General features: G+C 37.8%; 1 protein-coding gene across 7 annotated transcripts in view; it reads right to left on the reverse strand.

The window, feature by feature from the left end:
• Positions 1-18,362, reverse strand: part of fmnl2a (formin-like 2a) — a 62,027-nt gene that overhangs the window by 30,141 nt on the left and 13,524 nt on the right. For all 7 annotated transcript variants that reach the window (XM_026218601.1, XM_026218603.1, XM_026218602.1 and 4 more), the window contains exons 2-4: positions 10,813-10,896; positions 5,442-5,522; positions 1,075-1,151 (exon numbers count right to left, since the gene is read on the reverse strand). In XM_026218601.1, the coding sequence (XP_026074386.1) occupies positions 1,075-1,151; positions 5,442-5,522; positions 10,813-10,896 (242 nt within the window). The remainder of the gene's footprint in view (positions 1-1,074; positions 1,152-5,441; positions 5,523-10,812; positions 10,897-18,362) is intronic.

An 18,362-nucleotide genomic window follows, 5' to 3' on the forward strand; every position in this document is an offset into this window, starting at 1 on the left:
TCACACACAAAAGACTGCAAGGATACCAGAAATAATCAAAAGCTGGTTTCCACCTTTTTCACTTTTCACCAGTGACATGTAGACTAACACATGAGAACCTCAGAGTTGTGATTAGAATTCTGTTGAGTTATGTCTCCATTTCCTTTGATTTTCTAATGAGCAGTTTAACTTACATGTGAAAAGTGTATTTATCTGAATATTTCAGGAGCACTATGATGAAACTATGGAATATGGAACTAGTCTCATATGAGCAAATCTTTGGGTTTGTATACATTTGTATTACATGGTTTTTGGAACACTTAATTCAACTGCATTCTAAATGTCATTTATTTTGCATTAATGACCAGATGACTGTACATTATCCCTTAAAATACAACTTTAATAATTTACAACTGGGGGAAGCATTGTATAAATGAGGAGCACATCTGGGTATCATTCGGTTGTTTTGTGTTCATTGAACCCTCTGTGAGCCGATAATACTGCTTTAACTGATCTAGATTAGCTAGAATATTTATGTAATCTAGTTTAGTACCATACAGCAGCTAAATCTCTGAACAGGTTGTATGGCAACTCGGGGGGTTTCTGGAAGTATGTTTGTCTGGTCTGAACTGTCTTTGAAATAATGAATAATAACACTCATTTATGAGATGACAGGGAAAGAGTGTGCGTGCTGGTTGGTCCTGGAATATCACATCTTCCTGTTTTCCTGTTCCTGGCATTTGCCTGACCTCGCCGAGTTCCGTCAACCTTTCCATATTCGATCAATCCTAGTTCCCAGTATGCAACTGGGTGTGTGATTCTCAGCTCCCACAGAATCTCAGAACCTTACAACATTTATCTGGTCTGATAAGATTGTGTAGGGTTTCCCAAAACAAAAACCGGTTCATTTGGCACTCAAGCAAAATTCCACTGTGCAGAAATATGACAAGTCCAGTCAGGAGCATTTGGCTGCTACTTGTGCCGTCTCACACAAAAGAGCATTATTTCAGCTTCAGTTCATCTTGCATGAGGGCTTTCGATGTGTGCCAGTGTGAGCAGTATTTAATGAACATGCATACACACAGATGAACTCACCCTATGTAATTGGTCCGTAATGAGATTTCCAGCTCCCGCAGGACCTGGGTTGACTCCTGCACTCTCCTCCTGAACTTCTGCAGAGGAAAGAAGAAGAAACATCCTTCACTGTAGCCTTCATCTAGTAGGATTGAAGGGATAATCCACCCCAAAATGAGAATTTTGTCATAAATCACTTACCTCCATGTCAATCCAAACCTGTAAAAGCTTAATTCATCTTTGGAACACAATTTAAGATATTTTGGATGAAAACCGGGAGGTTTATGAATGTCCCATTGACAATGACTTGGATCCTCCCGCGGCATTCAGCACATTGAGAGACAAGCAATCTCCATTGTGATCGATTGGCTGCGGCATTTGCGGCTTCCTCCCAAGAGGGGTAGACACCTTTAAGATCCTCAATGTATGTCCTTCGCCATTTAATCTTGGGGCATTCTTGCTTCCTTCTTCATTGCTACGGGTTCCAAAGCATGGGCATTCGCGGGAACCTGGGGAACCTGGAGAACATGTACGGTAAACCGCATTTGGTGCTCAACCACGATTTGCGTTAGCGAGTTGATGTCCGGCAATGCACTTCCTCGTAAGTCACCCGATCTCGATATGTGATCTTCAGGATGTGCCAAAGGCATCGTTGTTGGAATGTATTAAGACGGCAGATTGTTTTGGACATCATTTTCCAAGTTTCGCTGGTATAGGTGGTCACTTGATTGATGATGGAGTTGTGCAGCTGTACCTTAGTCTCGATAGTGATGGTGTTCGTGCACCAAAGTGGTTGGAGGTCTCAGAAGACCATTGGTGCATTTCCAATATGTTACAGTAGATAACATTGTGGTCCTCGTTGCTGTCCGCCGAGATGACTCTTTCCCAGGTAGGTAAATCGACTGCCCTTTTCGATTTGCTGTTGGCCAATGGTTACAGGTACTCGTCCGCAGGCAAATCCAATGCCCCATTGATTGCCAAGTAAATTACACTGTCAACATCCAGTAAATTATGAAAGACACTGTCAGAACAGTGTATCTGCCATCAGTGGTTCAATCGAAATTTTATGAAGCGACGAGAATACTTTTTTATGATTTTATTGGCGTGATTGACACAGAAGAGTGTAAGCTGCCTTCGTTCAGCTGATATTATCCAAAATGGCGCTAAGGTGATGTGGAGGAATACAGAGGAGACAAAATGTTAAATAAAGTCATTATTTTTGTTTTCTTCAATTACAAACAGTATTCTCGTCGCTTCATAACTTAAAGGTTGAACCACTGATGGCAGATTCTCTTCTGACGATGTCTTTCATACTTTTCTGTACCTTGATAGTGTAATTTACTTTCCAGTCTATGGGACAGTAACAAGCCTCCCGGTTTTCATCCAAAATATCTTAAATTGTGTTCCAAAGATGAACAAAGCCTTTACGGGTTTGGAATGACATGTGGGTGATTAATGACAAAATGTTCATTTTGGGGTGGATTGACCCTTTCTTAACAATGACAAATAAATGTATTTTAATATCACAATTGTTTCTCATAGATAATGATGGAATTAAACAAATAGCATTGGATAATTTATTGAAAGTATTGTCATTCATGTCTCTTCTACACTGAGAATTTATATATATATATATATATATATATATATATATATATATATATAGTCTTAGTCTTTCCAAAATTTCTGAAAGACTAAAACATTCATACAACCTAATCTATATGTTATTATTATTATTATTATTATTATTATTATTATTATTATTATTATTATCATTATTATTTAAATTGTTACTACTTTTTTAAACTATAAATACTACATATAAATTACTATAAAAGATAAATTATCTATAATTTGAAAATAGTCTGTAAAGCCAAATTCTGCAATCAGAAGAGCTCATTATGAACTCAAACATACCCTTTATGTTTGTAAACAATTGCTTAATTTGCATCTATTTTTACTTCTTTTGTTTTATCTACATTTTACACATTTAGTTTTAGCTGTTAATTGAAAATCTGATACAAAGTGACTCTTAAATGAAACATAATTGGGTGAATTCAACAATCATCCAGACATTGTCACATTCCCTCAACTAAAAACTCTGGCATAATCATAAAAAATGAAAGGACTGAATGCAATGTTCAAAGTGATTGGAGTATTTGGTTGTTTTCTCCAGTCGGTCTCTCAATAGCGTTGAGTCCAAACAGTGGGCCCAGTTTTGTTCTCTGTAGCCATGGTTACAGTGGCTTTGTGGCCTACCCAATCACGTGTCAGGTGAAATGCATGTGAAACCGCCGTCCAAGGAGAGGGCTTTCATCAGCTGAACGAGATATGCAGCCAAATCTTAACTCAAAACTGCTGCTGCAGTTCTGCAACACTATTTAGACTGTAGCCATGATGATGAGTGGCAGACCAGGTATTAATATTCAGTCTGATTCACTGATGTCAGACACTAAAATCATTGCATCGAAGGGATTTAAAAAGAGTGAGAAAAAAGGGAGGGATGGAGACAGCAACAGACAGAAAGATGGAGACATGTATTTACTTTCTTAATGCATGTTATTTGTTTTCTAATAAAAGAAAAAAAAAAAGTAACTTGCATTGTGTCTGAAATGAAATGTTGTCAGTGACATCATCACATGTCTCTTTTCCCCAGGCAAGTCTAGGGCAGGATTTCTAAATTGCCTAAAGTGTGTTGGGGTTTTGGCTTTGTTTTACTATTGTTTTCATACTTGCTTAAGTTAATGACTAAGGAGTAGTTTGACCAATAGTGTGCAGGCATTGCACATACTCAACCAATCATGACATTTGAGAAGGTGGGATCTAAAAAGAATGGCCAAAGCAATGCAATTGCATGCATACATTAATATATGAGGACTGTAGAGAGCAATCAAAATCAAAGCTAAAACCCAGACAATTTAGAAATCCTGGCCGGAAAAGGAGGATTTATGGTCACCATATTTTAACCATCACGATTCAAAAATCCATTTGAGAAATAGTACAGCCTGAACACTTTTGGCCTGCTATTCTACTATAATATAATAAGTTACACATCTATTCTAATTCAAACTCATATTTTGGATGGATATTATGGAAATTAGGAGAGTGAGGGATAAAGTGAACAAGACAGACGCATAAAACCAATGGTGAGTACAGAGAAAAAGAGGGGAGTGTGTTCTCTGTTGTTCCCAGCGTGGGTTTGTTTGGCACATGTGGAGTGTAGTGTGTGTTTTCAGTGTGTGTGCCGAGCTCATGCTCCCACCTCGACTTTAAGCATTCCCAGCTGCAGAGAGTGAGAGAGGGAAAGAGAATGGGAAAAAGAAAGCTGTTCTCCAGAGAGGTCATCCTGGAATGGAATCAATGGTACAGACATTCTTCAGGACCCTCTGGAATGACCCTCTTCCTGCTGCGATCTCATTGGCCGAGAGCCACGTGTGGAATGCACCGTATGTAAAGCTCTCAGCACACACAAAGTAACAATTGTTCACGTCTGCAGAAAAGAGCCGTTGCCAGAAAGTACAGCCATAACTCTCTCTCTCCCTCTCTGTCTGTTTCTCACTTTCATTTTATACTTAATCTTGATCTATAAGTTTCCCCCGTCCCATGGTCTCTGTTTTATTTCTTTCTTTCTGACAGCTTAGGGACATGATGTCAGTCGCCAGAGCGTTACGCCCATGAGATCAGCTCAAGAACACCTTCAGATTCCACATCACGACAAACACAACAATATCTGGCTTTAATATTTAATCACATCCGTCTTCAATTCATTTCCGGTCCCTTATCCATTCTTCCAAGTCCTTGGCACTCCTCTCCTTACTTTTCCATCTCATATCTTCTTGTCTCATAGCTTGTTCTTTTTTTCCCCTTTACTTTTCCTTTCAAATCAAAGTTTTTATGACATCATGAGGGGTGACATCATAATATTGTATCATGATGTTCATTTACAAACAAACAAACAAATGGTTGGTCACTTTACTTGTTTGTCAGACAGTCTCTTCATGACTAAGTGGGCAGTTCTTGGCCTGAATAAACTGCAATCTTGATGGCGCTAGTTAGAAGTCTGGCTACGTAAGTCTAGGTTTAGTGCACTCTACTACATTTTACTCTAATCTTTAGTTGGTCTGATGTTTAGGGGTAATTCATAGTTTTCAGTGCAGACCAAGATTCATGTGCAGACCAAGAGGGCAAAACATCTACAGAACTACCGAACAAACCTGTCAATTTTCCATCTGTTCCATCTGTTGTAGTGAACAGCTATAAGGAGAGCACTCTAGCCATGATAACTGAGTTATGAGGAGGTATTTTTCAGGAGATGTCATCCATCCTAGCCTTAACACACACTCACAAGCTGCTCCACACTGGATTTGAGGAATCAGACCTGAACTCACCTTCCTGGTCACAGCCGGGTCAAGATAACCCTGCAACTTGTGGATGTATGTGTGAGGAGGATTCTTCACCTGGAATCGTTCCTGGAAAAGAGAGATGTGTTCATCATTTTAATGGCTTCAGAGTATAAACCTCAGTAATTTTCATGTTAGTTGTGGGTGTGTGAGGGATGTGGTGTAGGTTTATCCAGTTTCTTGGATAGTGGGTCTTGTTGAGTCACAGATAACAATACATATGAATTACATTTAATCTCTGATTTCTGAGCTCCTAGCATGCACTGTGACATGATTAAAATATGTTCTAACTGTACAAGACCTGCTCAGATCTTCCTTACAATTTTTCATTTATGCTATTCAAAGTCATCCTGTTTTTTTTTGTTTTTCAAGTACATATTTTAAGTTTTTAACTTGAACATATCATTATGTAACCTACATGTTCTACAGATCTGTGTACAAGTGGTAAGACACTGATTTTGATCATATTAACAGGGATTACGATGCTAATGATATTTTCTACTGGTCCGGTTCGGCCAGTGGTTTAAATGATTTTATTGGCCTGGCAAAATTTTCACAGCCCTTGACACAATCAATCAATCAATCAATCAATCAATCAATAAGACTTATTGTTTTTATTGTTGACTGTAACATTGTATTGTAATAATTATTACAATAATAATATTATTATTACATTAATTTTATTCATGTCTGCACTATGTTTGTACTTTCTGTACTGGAAGCTCCTGACAAAATTTTTCTGTTTGTAAACACTTGGCAATATAGTTCTTTCTGATTCTGATGAAAAAGAAAATTCAATCTCTGACAGCAGGTGTTGCTTATAGAATGCTAGCTAGGAAACCTGAGTTATTGCTGAATGCAGCGCTGTGCTAATAAACACTCCTTTAATTGTATTTAATTGTAATTGTATTGAACAACGGTAAGAAGAAAAATAAATTGCCATCAAAACTTTTCTGAAGACAGTCAGCTCTCTGTAGAAATACATCCATATTCACCCCACCCTAATTCCATAATAATGGTTTTCTTTTCAATTAATTTGTTCTGTCTGGTACAGTATTTTCTCTGCTTGTGTGATTTCGCTCCTCTTTATGTCCGTCTTCAGTGCATCTGTCTTAAAGGTGATCACTACGTTTGTGTTACCAAATTGCATCCTGTCAGGAATAACCTGCCTGCACTGTTTTGAACCTGGTCTTTTTTTTTTTTTTTTTTTTTTTTACTGACAGTTAACGTTATGCTGGCATTGCCTGATATTGAATGAATGAATGAATGAATGAATAAATAAATAAATAAATAAATAAATAAATAAAAATCTAAAAATAAATAAACCGCAATGAGTCCAAATCTTGAGTTATTGAAATAATATAAAGATATCGCTGTACCTAACTTGCAACCTCCCACTTAATTCACTTCCTAAATTAAGTGAGAAGAAAAAAAAATTAATAAATAAATAACTGGGACGCTTATAATACGTGTATCTGGCAACAAGACTGAGGCTGAGCCTACGTCCTCAATCACAACTCGCAACAAAAGGACGAGGCCATGTAACCTTTTCACAATGATAATATTTATTTATTTATTTATTTTTTAAAACCAAGACCTGTCCCAGTGACCCTGATTTGCCCCTAGCCTGCCTTCCATTTCAACTATACACCAATACGTTTCAACTATACACCTTACATATCAACTATACACCTTACGTTTCAACTATACACCTTCTGTTTCAACTATACACCTTACGTATCAACTATACATCTTCCGTTTCAACTATACTCCTTCCGTTTCATCTATACACCTTCCGTTTCAACTATACATCCTACGTTTCAACTATACACCCTATGTTTCAACTTTACATCCTACGTTTCAACTATACACCTTACGTTTCCAGTATATTCCTTACATTTCCACTATACACCTTACATTTCAACTATACACCTTACGTTTCCACTATACACCTTACATTTCCACTATTATCCTTCCGTTTCCACTATACTCCTTCTGTATACACTATACTTTGATGCAACCGGTTCTTGACTCGAGAATGAGTCAATCTTTTGTTCGTTATCTGGCTCGTTATTCTTCAGTTCTCTCTTCACAGCAGTTCAGTCAGTGTACTGTCTGAGTAAATTAATTACTCCGGTAAAATGGTTATTTGTTATAGTCCTCTTGCGTTATTGACAAACTATGTTCCTGTTTGACACTGCAAAGCTCTGCTATATAAATGAAGGTGCTTTGATGACTATTTTTATTACTTTAAACTACAACTATATACTGAATTGTGTTTACACTACTAATTAAGGTCCTTAGTCTCAGTATAGTTCATTGGTTGAACATAATTTCATTAGAAGATGCCATAGAAGATTGATGCAAAATGCAATATTTATTTATTTATGAGCCAAAACATTTGTTTTTAGAGTTTAAGAACTGGGTTGACATATAACCTATTGTATGAGATTAGGGTAAAGGTAGCACACTGCTCTAAATTCTCCTAAGAGAGATTTGTCATCAGCATTCAGACTAAACAACTGGCCAACAGTGTGAGGACACAGATTCTGGCATTTAGTCAAACAAATCAACATGCATTTGAAATATTTGCTAAATACAACAGCTCATTAACAGTATTTAAAAATTTCCACACAGACTTATACAGTTAAAATGCAAAATGTAATTGACATCAGGTATATCAACATAAGTCCACAAGTCTGTCTGTGTGTCCATAATCTTGTCAGTTGTGTTTTAGAGAAGTGGTTTTCAGTCTTGTTCCTGGAGCCCCAAAACAATGCCCCTTGTGTATGTCTCTTTAATCAAACACCTGGTTCAGATCATCAGCTTATTCGCAAAGACTTTAACAAACCTTACAAAAGAAGTGCTAAAGAATTTAAGTAATAATAATAATAATAATAATAATAATAATAATAATAATAATAATAATTTTTAATTTATTGTTATTTTACTGATTATTATAAACAGTTTATTTATAATAATTATACTTACTAATAATTTGAATATATACTTAATCAAATGTGTATTCCATTCTCTCAAACATTGGGATGCTTTCCTTGGCAACAGCCAAACAGCAGCAGCACATAACAGGAAAGAGGAAGAGACATAGTTCCCTTCAAAACAATACAAGGCCCCTGCACATACACAACAAATCAGCCACTGGTATCACTTTGACATTGAACGTGGCCGGGGTGTGTGTGTGTGTGTGTTCTGTTCCACACAATACACTCCAGGGTCTGGAGTATAGTGTATTGTGTGCAACAGAAGGGTAGAAGGATGAGACAGCATAATATTTTTTATACAGTAGTAAATATAAAAAATGGGCAAGACAATTTTTCTAAGTTAAAAAACTGCTACATAAAGCAAACCTATCATAATTTTACTGTTTTTAGGGTAACACTAGAATACGGTACACATTCACTATTAACTATGTGGTTTCCCTCAATTAAATGCAAATTTGCTGCTCATTAATAGTAAGGTAGTTGTTAAGTTTAGGTGTGGGGTAAGAAATCTAAAATATGGACATGCAGAATAAAACATTGATATGTGCTTTATAAGTAGTAATAAAAAGCCAATATGCTAGTAATACGCATGTTAATAAGCAACTAGTTAGTCGTGGGAATTAGTTCTTAAAATAAGTGGTTACCATGTTAGTAACTTGGTCAAAATGGAAGGGTCATTTGATCTCAATATACAGATGCATCTCAATAAATTAGAATGTTGTGGAAAAGTTCATTTATTTCAATAATTCAACTCAAATTGTGAACATCATGTATTAAATAAATTCAATGCACACAGACTGAAGTAGTTCAAGCCTTTGGTTCTTTTTATTGTGATGATTTTGGCTCACATTTAACAAAAACCCACCAATTCACTATCTTAACAAATTAGAATATGGTGACATGCCGATCAGCTAATCAACTCAAAACACCTGCAAAGTTTTCATGAGCCTTCAAAAGGGTCTCTCAGTTTGGTTCACTAGACTACACAATCATGAGGAAGACTGCTGATCTGACAGTTGTCCAGAATACAATCATTGACACCCTTCACAAGGAGGGTAAGCCACAATTCATTGCCAAAGAAGCTGACTGTTCACAGAGTGCTGTATCCAAGCATGTTAACAGAAAGTTGAGTAGAAGGAAAAAGTGTGGAAGAAAAAGATGCACAACCAACCGAGAGAACCGCAGCCTTGAGGATTGTCAAGTAAAATCGATTCAAGAATTTGAGTGAACTTCACAATGAATGAACTGAGGCTGGGGTCAGGGCATCAAGAGCACCACACACAGACGTATCAAGAGATTTACTGAACCACAGACAACATCAGAGGAGTCTTACCTGGGCTAAGGAGAAGAAGAACTGGACTGTTGCCCAGTGGAACAAAGTCCTCTTTTCAGATAAGAGCAAGTTTTGTATTTCATTTGGAAACCAAGGTCCTAGAGTCTGGAGGAAGGTGTAGAAGCTCATAGCCCAAGTTGCTTGAAGTCCAGCGTTAAGTTTCCACAGTCTGTGATGATTTGGGGTGCAATGTCATCTGCTGGTGTTGGTCCATTGTGTTTTTTGAAAACCAAAGTCACTGCACCCGTTTACATTTAATCATTTACATTACATTACATTTGTCAGCAAACTCACCAGACCTGAACCCCAGAGAGAATCTATGGGCTATTGTCAAGAGGAAAATGAGAAACAAGAGACCAACAAATGCAGATGAGCTGAAGGCCACTGTCAAAGAAACCTGGGCTTCCAGACCACCTCAGCAGCGCCACAAACTGATCACCTCCATGACATGCTGAATTGAGGCAGTAATTAAAGCAAAATGAGCCCCTACCAAGTATTGAGTTTCACAATTTGAGTTACTGAAATAAATGAACTTTTCCACAACATTATAATTTATTGAGATGCACCTGTACAGAACAATTACAGAACAGCGAGGTCAGATGATGGCCAGTACAGTTCACTATTTATGTGTATATCACTGATTGGATAGGAGATGAATAGAAAACAAACAACAGAGAGACAGGTTGTGTTGTCTTCATGAAAACAAGATTAAGACAATATGTTATGTCTGCAGGGCCACAAGGTCACCTGATGAACAAATAATGACTCACTGTTGCACATTGAGCCCACGCTTGTTCTAATGATATGCACTGTTAAACCTGAAATACATGACTGGGACTAGTGGAATTTATTTCCATGGGGCACAACATGTGGCACCATGTTAAAGTTTAATTTAACGCAATCATTTACTCAACCTCATATAATTTCAAACCTGTATGACTTTATTTCTTTAGCTGCTAGCTGCACTTTACTCTATTAAAGACTGTGAGAATGGATGAGGAAAGAGAAGGACAGAATGTATTACCTGGTCACAAACGAGTTCCCATTTCTTCTCATTGTCGTACTGCCGTAGTAATCTTGCTTTGTCTGGAGGCAAGTTCATTGAGTTCTGTGTAAAGACACACGGAGAGAGAGAGAAAGGTTATGTTAAACTCCTGTAACTTCCACAGACAAACAAGAGGGTCTATATATGTTAACTGGAGTAATGACCAAAAATTAAGCAATGACTTATAGTAATGCACATTTCACAGATTCATCATTTAAGAAGTAAAGTGCACTTTAATGCAGTGCAGTTTTAAAGAGGCTTTAAAAATTAGCCGAATTTGAAGAATGTGTGTTTGTCTGACCCCTTAAAAATAAATTCACCCCATTTATAACAAACTCACAGTATTAGAAAAGAATGACTGTGTGTAAAATGTGCAGGTTCAGCAAAAGAAGAGGAGACACATGGGGCTGTGTGTCTGCTGTGCCAGCATCTTCTTCCTCCACAGACAGCAGCGAGAGCTGCTCAACTTAATACTGCTATAAAACACCCCCATCAGTGTGGAAAGAAAAAGTAATCAGGGGCCAGATTCAGACAAAACATCTGTAGACAGAAGTTAAGAAAGTAAAAGACAAAATATGCTCTTAGGAGCTCGAAAGAATTTAAGTGCAATTCTTGAAAAACATGGAAACTGGAAATCATTTGGTTAATGTGACATGAAGAAAAAGAAAAACTTCAATAGGCAAAAGCTGTAGGTTCTCATTGAGGAAATTATAAGTGCTTATAGAAGTTATATGTTTTAAATGCCGAGGACTTAAGACAAGATAGAGCATAGAACCCTGAATGCATAAAAGTCCCCGTCCTACATTTCTAAATGTATTTTTCTTTTCAATAATCTGTTACATTTTTATAATATACATAACACATAGGAAACGATTTGTTGCTCATTTCGTTTAATCACGACACACTAATCAAGTCTTGTACCTCCTTCATTTCATTTAATTCTTTCATTTATTTATTTATTTACTTACTTATTGATTGATTTATTGTCAAATGCTAAAACTAGGATTGAAGTAGAAAAAAAAGTATACCAGATATGGTCCATTAACTCTTCAATTAGTATTTATTTGTTTTTCACAGTCTCTAAGAAGAAAATGAAAGTGATACATGGGCTAATTCCAAAACCAAGGCCTTAACCGATCCAAGGCAATTTTCACTACAACAGATTTACTAATGCGCTGCTAGCTTTGTCTTTTTCAATAGGGAGTAACTGTGTGCTGGCCTGTGGAGATGTTTATGCTCAAACACAAGTCCATCTGCACATGTGTGCACTCAAACTCCAAACATGTGCTGAGACCAGGCCTCCACCTCTTACACAAGCACTGTCCTTTACGTTTGCCCTAGTTTCACACATCTGCTGCATGGAACTTCCCCAAAATACTGCAGTCACCAGAGCCCCAACCGTACCCCACCCTTAATAGTCAACTGTTCACCACCCACCCCAACACAAACATACGATTCCCTCTCCAACTGTGTGCTGTTGCGAAAACTAATTCAGTGCTGTTAAATGACATCTTAATTTGGAAAAACCTACGGTACGGGAGCCATACTGTCTATCTGTGTCTGTAGACATGAGCTGCTCTTGTTGTTTTTTTCTCTGTAGGTTTCCAGAGCAAGGAGCCGCTTTAAAGTGGATGACTATGTTGTGTTTTCCAGCCTCAACACAGCAGCTGTTGGCCAGAGGGAAACCCAACACTTAAAATCTGATCTATACACACAAGGGCAAGCCATCGTAATGGTTCTGAACATCATTTTCAATAGCACATTTCCAATATGAAGACAATATCTCTGTTCTAAAACCTAAATTAAACTGCCTACTAAGGGAGCATCCTAACTGAAATTATGACTGATTTGAAACACTGATGCAGAGCATGTGACGCATGCATGAGATTTAAACTCAAGACTCATTCCAATAGAGTATGCCATTAGCTTGTTGCTAAGCTAACCGTGCGATACATGTCACACACAATTATTGCATGCCAGTTGCAATTAAATGAAAATGTTTATAGTATACATTTCTATTAAACTCAGTAAGCTGAACTTCAGAGTACCGTTTGACCCACTGACATCCAAGTAGGACTTAAATTGTAACTAAACCCCTGGTCAGAGCCTGACTCCACCCACTGGCAATATTTGAAAAATTCTGAAAAGTGTGCAGCGCACAGCGGAGATAGAGGGGATGAACCAAGGGCGGGGCTGAGCGCGTGGGGCATGAACCTGAGACCCATAGTGACAGATTAATTGACAGCTGCTGTCAGAGTCGCTAAAATGGAGAGTGACTGTAGTGACGCAAGAAGCTTTGCAACAGAGCGTTCATTTGAAGTAGAGGACTTTTCTCCCCTACCTTCACCTGAAGTGGAGGAAGTCGAGGTGTCTGTGGACACAGGGCCATTAGCATCCGCCGATGCTAGCGAAGCAGCCGCGCAAGAGAGAATGGGGCCAGTGTCTGAGTAAGGCACTGTGTCGATTTTCAGCGTGAGCTGTGTGGAGAAGCCCATCTCCACCTCCATTGCGTTGGAGAAGCAATCCCGCGTAAAATGCAGTTTGCACACTCCAGCTCTAGACGGGAACTCACGGTCTTCCAGGCCAAGTGCATGCAACCACTGGCACCTGATTTTCAAGTCTGCTGGAAAACTATGCAGTCCAGCAGTGCTGCTGCAACCAGCAACACTACACCTACATACCATCCTGACCACTGTAATAAATACAGATAAATCTATGGTAACTTGAAGCTATCCTAACTGATGCAATACTATGCTACTAACTAACTATGCTTCTAACAATACTAAGGTTACACAAACAACTATGCTAATTAACTACATAGGCTACATTAAATAATCTAATTAACTACAGTATATAAATGCGATGCTAAATAGATGCTAAAATACTCTATCCTGATCATTTTCAATACTCGCAATTCCAACTCCTGACTCGCTACAGTGATTTTGACGAAACAAGATGGTTTTATACTGCAAAGGGCATGGTAGCTCATATGGAGAGTGTGGTGAACTGGAAACGGCTTATGTCACTTGCCACCGCTTACGTCACGTACTACTAATAAAGCACTAATAAAGCCCCATTCTTATTCATTAACTAAAAAAGTTGGTTTAGGGTTTAGTTACCCTTTAAGGACATCATTATATATAATTTTACAACTACTTGTGTTGCCTGCCAAAGTGTACTGTTGAATGCTCTAAATGCATTTAGGATAAACTAAAATATACTGCCAGTTGTGTGTCATGCATGTAATTAAATATGTGTAATGATGAGGTTGAACTTCATTACATTTAAAATATCATACCTTTAAATGTAATATCCAAAAACACACTTTTGAGATTTTTAAGACTTAAAGTTCACTACAAGTGCACACTCAATACAATTAAGCACAAGTCTGTACTTTAAATGCTATCCAATAAAAATCTAACTACAGACAGATTAAAGGTTAAAATGAAGAGCATAGCAGACACTTTCTCTCTGAACAGCAAAACGAAAGGTTTCTGGTTCTGTGCTTGTGGACAGACATACTGATGAAGGCTGGGTAATATGATATCGCTATGACAACAGAGAATCCTAAATCTAATCTGCAAGGCCAGATGTCTGACACATATAATAAAGATCTGCAGATCTACAGACCAATATTTAATGAGCAAAGCCGTATGCTCAACAAATACGTGCGTCACAGAGCTGACCAACCATGCCAGTTCATGCCAAGTTCAAGTTTTACAAAACAACCCGCCCAACCCACACAGGAGTAACACACACACATCTTTAGTGTTTCATAGACACACATTGTAAGATTCACTAGGATTCCTGGTGTAACAACATATTCAGACAGGGCAGATTATTTGTTATATTTGATACAGTTAATTATATTTCCAAATGTAGAAGCCTCTGAGGCCTGAAGATGGATAATTAGACAAGTAGAGCCAGGCAGAGATAGTCTGAGACAGGCCGCCCACAGCCCGCTCACTGACCGTCTGATGCATATTACACACCAAAACAAGAGCTGGGCTCAAACCACCAATTCCAGTCTTTCAGGAGGTACGTGGGTTTTTATATCTGTGAGCATTTCTGCATTATTTATTGGGTTTAAGTGGATAGAAAATCTAATTACAAAGTCTGAACTTGTTTATTAAAATTTTTGGTATCACTTTAATTTAGGGACCGATCCTTGCTAGTAGCTAGTTGCTTATTAGCATGCATATTACCAGCATATTGGCTATTCATAAGCACATTTTAATGTCCTTTTCTGCATGGCCATAATATAGATCCCTTAATCCATACCAGATCTTAACAACTATCTTACTAACTATTAAAAAGCAGCAAATTAGGAGTCTATAGGAGTCTAAAGTAATAGTTCATAGTTAGTTAATAAGGAACATTTGTCCATAAACTGCACTGTGACCAATTTGGTTTACTGTTGTCTGTATAGTCATTTGGATAGAATGAACTTGATTTTCTATCATCTGAGTATCATTGACTATGGATATACAGTATTCCCCTAAACATCCCACAAAAATACTGGTTGTTTTTTTGGTATCACAATGAGATGTTCTTTTCCTGTCCAACTGGGCAGTTCTTGACCAGAATAAGTTGCAATGCGGACCAGACTTTATACTGATAATCAAAAAAGACTGCCTCTGCAAAACAATTTGTTTAAAATGATCGGAAAACAAGTAACATTTCAATATCTGAACTTTAAGTTCAGTATTATATACGTGGGGAAATGGGTTAGAGTTAGGGTTAGGGTTTAACTTAGTGTTGAAAATCTAAATATATAAAAATAAACCACTACTTCTGAGTCATTACAACCATATTTACCACCAACAAATATGAAGATGGAAAATCCACTTATAGGGATATACGTTTCCAAGAACAACTGCTTGGTTACCACACTGACGTCTTGTTGTTCAGAAGTAATGGTCAGTTTGACCCTGGCAACCGAGTTCAGGCAGTACTTTGATCACCTGTGTTTGAGTGGCTTCGATGGGACACTCAAACATCCAAATAAGCACCTACACACCCACCCCACCCTGACCCAAACACCACTAAACACAGCTCTCCCAAAACAACCCCAGCTTGGGCATGAATAAAAGAGGTTGATATCATCATCACTTCACGGTGCTCTCGATGGTGTGTAAAATTAGCTCTAAATGACATGAGAAGAACGAAACCGTAGAGTTTAAATGAAGTAATGTACCATGCTACTGTAGAAAATTACACACTTTGCTATACTATGGTAGATATCTGTGGTTAGCAGTAGGAGGAATTGCTGTATATTAGGTGGAAATTCTTTACAGTGCAAGTTAAAGAAGAACATTTTATCAGGGGTGTTTGCAATGCACACATTTGCTGTACAAATTAAATTTTTGTACAACAACTTTAAATTTGGCTCATCCAAACTGAATTTTAATATCAATTTGACCGCTTTTAGCTTGTTTTTTTACTCGTGTTTCATAATGTGAAGCTGTCTTTGAATGAAAGCATGCTTTGGTTTGTCATGAACTATTTTTGTTTGTACACATCAGGTTCAAAATAAAGAGAGAAAATAATCAAATGAGATAAAGTACCTTTCATTTAGAAAGTATTTGACTTGCTAGAATTAAATATTTTTTTACAGGCATTACCGCAAGAGATTTTCCTGAATAAAGAGGGATGAATCTCTAGCTTGTCATTATATGAGTCATAATAGGACACATGAGAAGGATAAATAAACCTTATACCAAAGTATGAAGTTTCCTAACTGAAAATTACTTCTGTTTTTAGTCCTAGTTTAGACATGATCTCTGGTCTCTTTGAAATGAATCACAATTTTACTGGTCTACAAACAAAAGGACAGGTGTCCCATTCTGATCCTGGAGGACCACTGTCCTGTTAATTTCAGCTCCAGCCTTCCCAAACACACCTGCCTGGAAGTGTCTTCTTTTTTTTTCTTCAGTAAACTAGTAAATATCATCAAGCAGCATAGCTTGATATGTCTGGGATAGGAGTACTAATAAAAATATGGTCTGCCAGTTTTCCACTGGGAAAGCAGTTGTTTGATAAATGAATCTGTACTGTACTTAGTGTATGTAATGGCTTTACCAGAGCACTGCTACGATGGAGATCATATTAAAAATTACACTTCAAAGTCATTAAGTGTGTGTGTGTGTGTGTGTGTGTGTGTGTGTGTGTGTGCTTGTGTGTGTGTGTGTGTGTGTGTGAATGTCTGAGGCTGGACAGGTGTCATCACATCTAAACAAAGTACCTGAAAGGCAGTTTAAGTTTCCAATTCTTGTATCACATTGACAGTGGATTTGTCAACCAAAAAGCACAAGTCTGTGTCTGATGTGAGTCTTGGATTTCAAGAGTTTCTCCTCACAGCAGCATAAAGAGGAAGCTAGCAGCTCTCTGAGACTCAAATCTCTCCGTCAGGCATGTGATCACTCTTTCTCACATTTTCCTGCGTCTGGTGGTGTCCAGACTGTCTCTTCCACTGGACCAAAAACCCTATTAGTCTTGGTTGCAGACCAAAAGTGACAGAATTTTTTTTTTTTTTTGGACACTTAAGAAATATCACCTACTGTAAATCACAGTAACCTTGCACTTATGCTGTATATTAATTACTGATTTAAAACATAAATTCAGGCGTTTATAAAATGAATTTGCAAGAGGACAAAAGTTCAAGCTGTCCAAAAAAAGTTCCAGTCTGATTGGTCGGCTGACATCATGCAATGCAACGCAAGCCTCAGAGGAAGAGATACGGGAAATATGCAAGATTTTTACATTAAATGATCAAATAAGCTCACTTGATTAATGTATCAAGGCAGATACTGTAGTAGCAAATACTAAAATAAAATGAAATTAATGTAATTTTGTAATTGTGTATCAATTTGTATTGCAAAAAAAAAAAAAAAAAAAAAAAAAATTAAATGGTTTAGTCAGTTTTTTGTGTGTGTGTTGTGTATGGGGGGGGGGGTGGATATTGTCAGCGAATCAAGAATTTGTCACAGAAAGTCGCTGTCTGGTACGAAAGACCTTCAGCTCTTTACTGGCTTAAATAAACAATATCCCTTCTTAAAGATTAATGGCTTAAAGCATTCCTGCAGAAGCACTTGATGTTTTCCATTGTTTTTAGTGCAGTGCAAAGAATTTAGCAAATGGTATGTATCAGTGACATCTGTAGGAGGAGCGAACTCAGAATCTGTCAGCAGGAGAGTCAGCAATTGCAGACGGGCAAAACCTCACACAGGATATTCTCTCTTTTTCTGTCTTTCTGTCCAAAGACCAAGCGGCTCGTCTCAGATGAGGCCAGGTGGCGAGTGTCATCCCCTGATCAGCACAACATGTTTCCGTAATCCGGCTGATTCTCCGGGGTGCCCAGGTGCCCCGTCTGCTAGCAGATTAGTAGTGTTATCTCAGACCCCCACTGGTCAGTCCACCCCTAACACAAACTAGCTTACTACTAAGTGAATACTACACAGTATCTACTGTATACTGCCTACTATACATTTTCTCCTACTTGAGTATGAGCTTCCCGAGTCGGCTGTACA

Source organism: Carassius auratus, chromosome 34, assembly GCF_003368295.1.
Source record: "Carassius auratus strain Wakin chromosome 34, ASM336829v1, whole genome shotgun sequence".
NCBI classification, from domain to species: domain Eukaryota; kingdom Metazoa; phylum Chordata; class Actinopteri; order Cypriniformes; family Cyprinidae; genus Carassius; species Carassius auratus.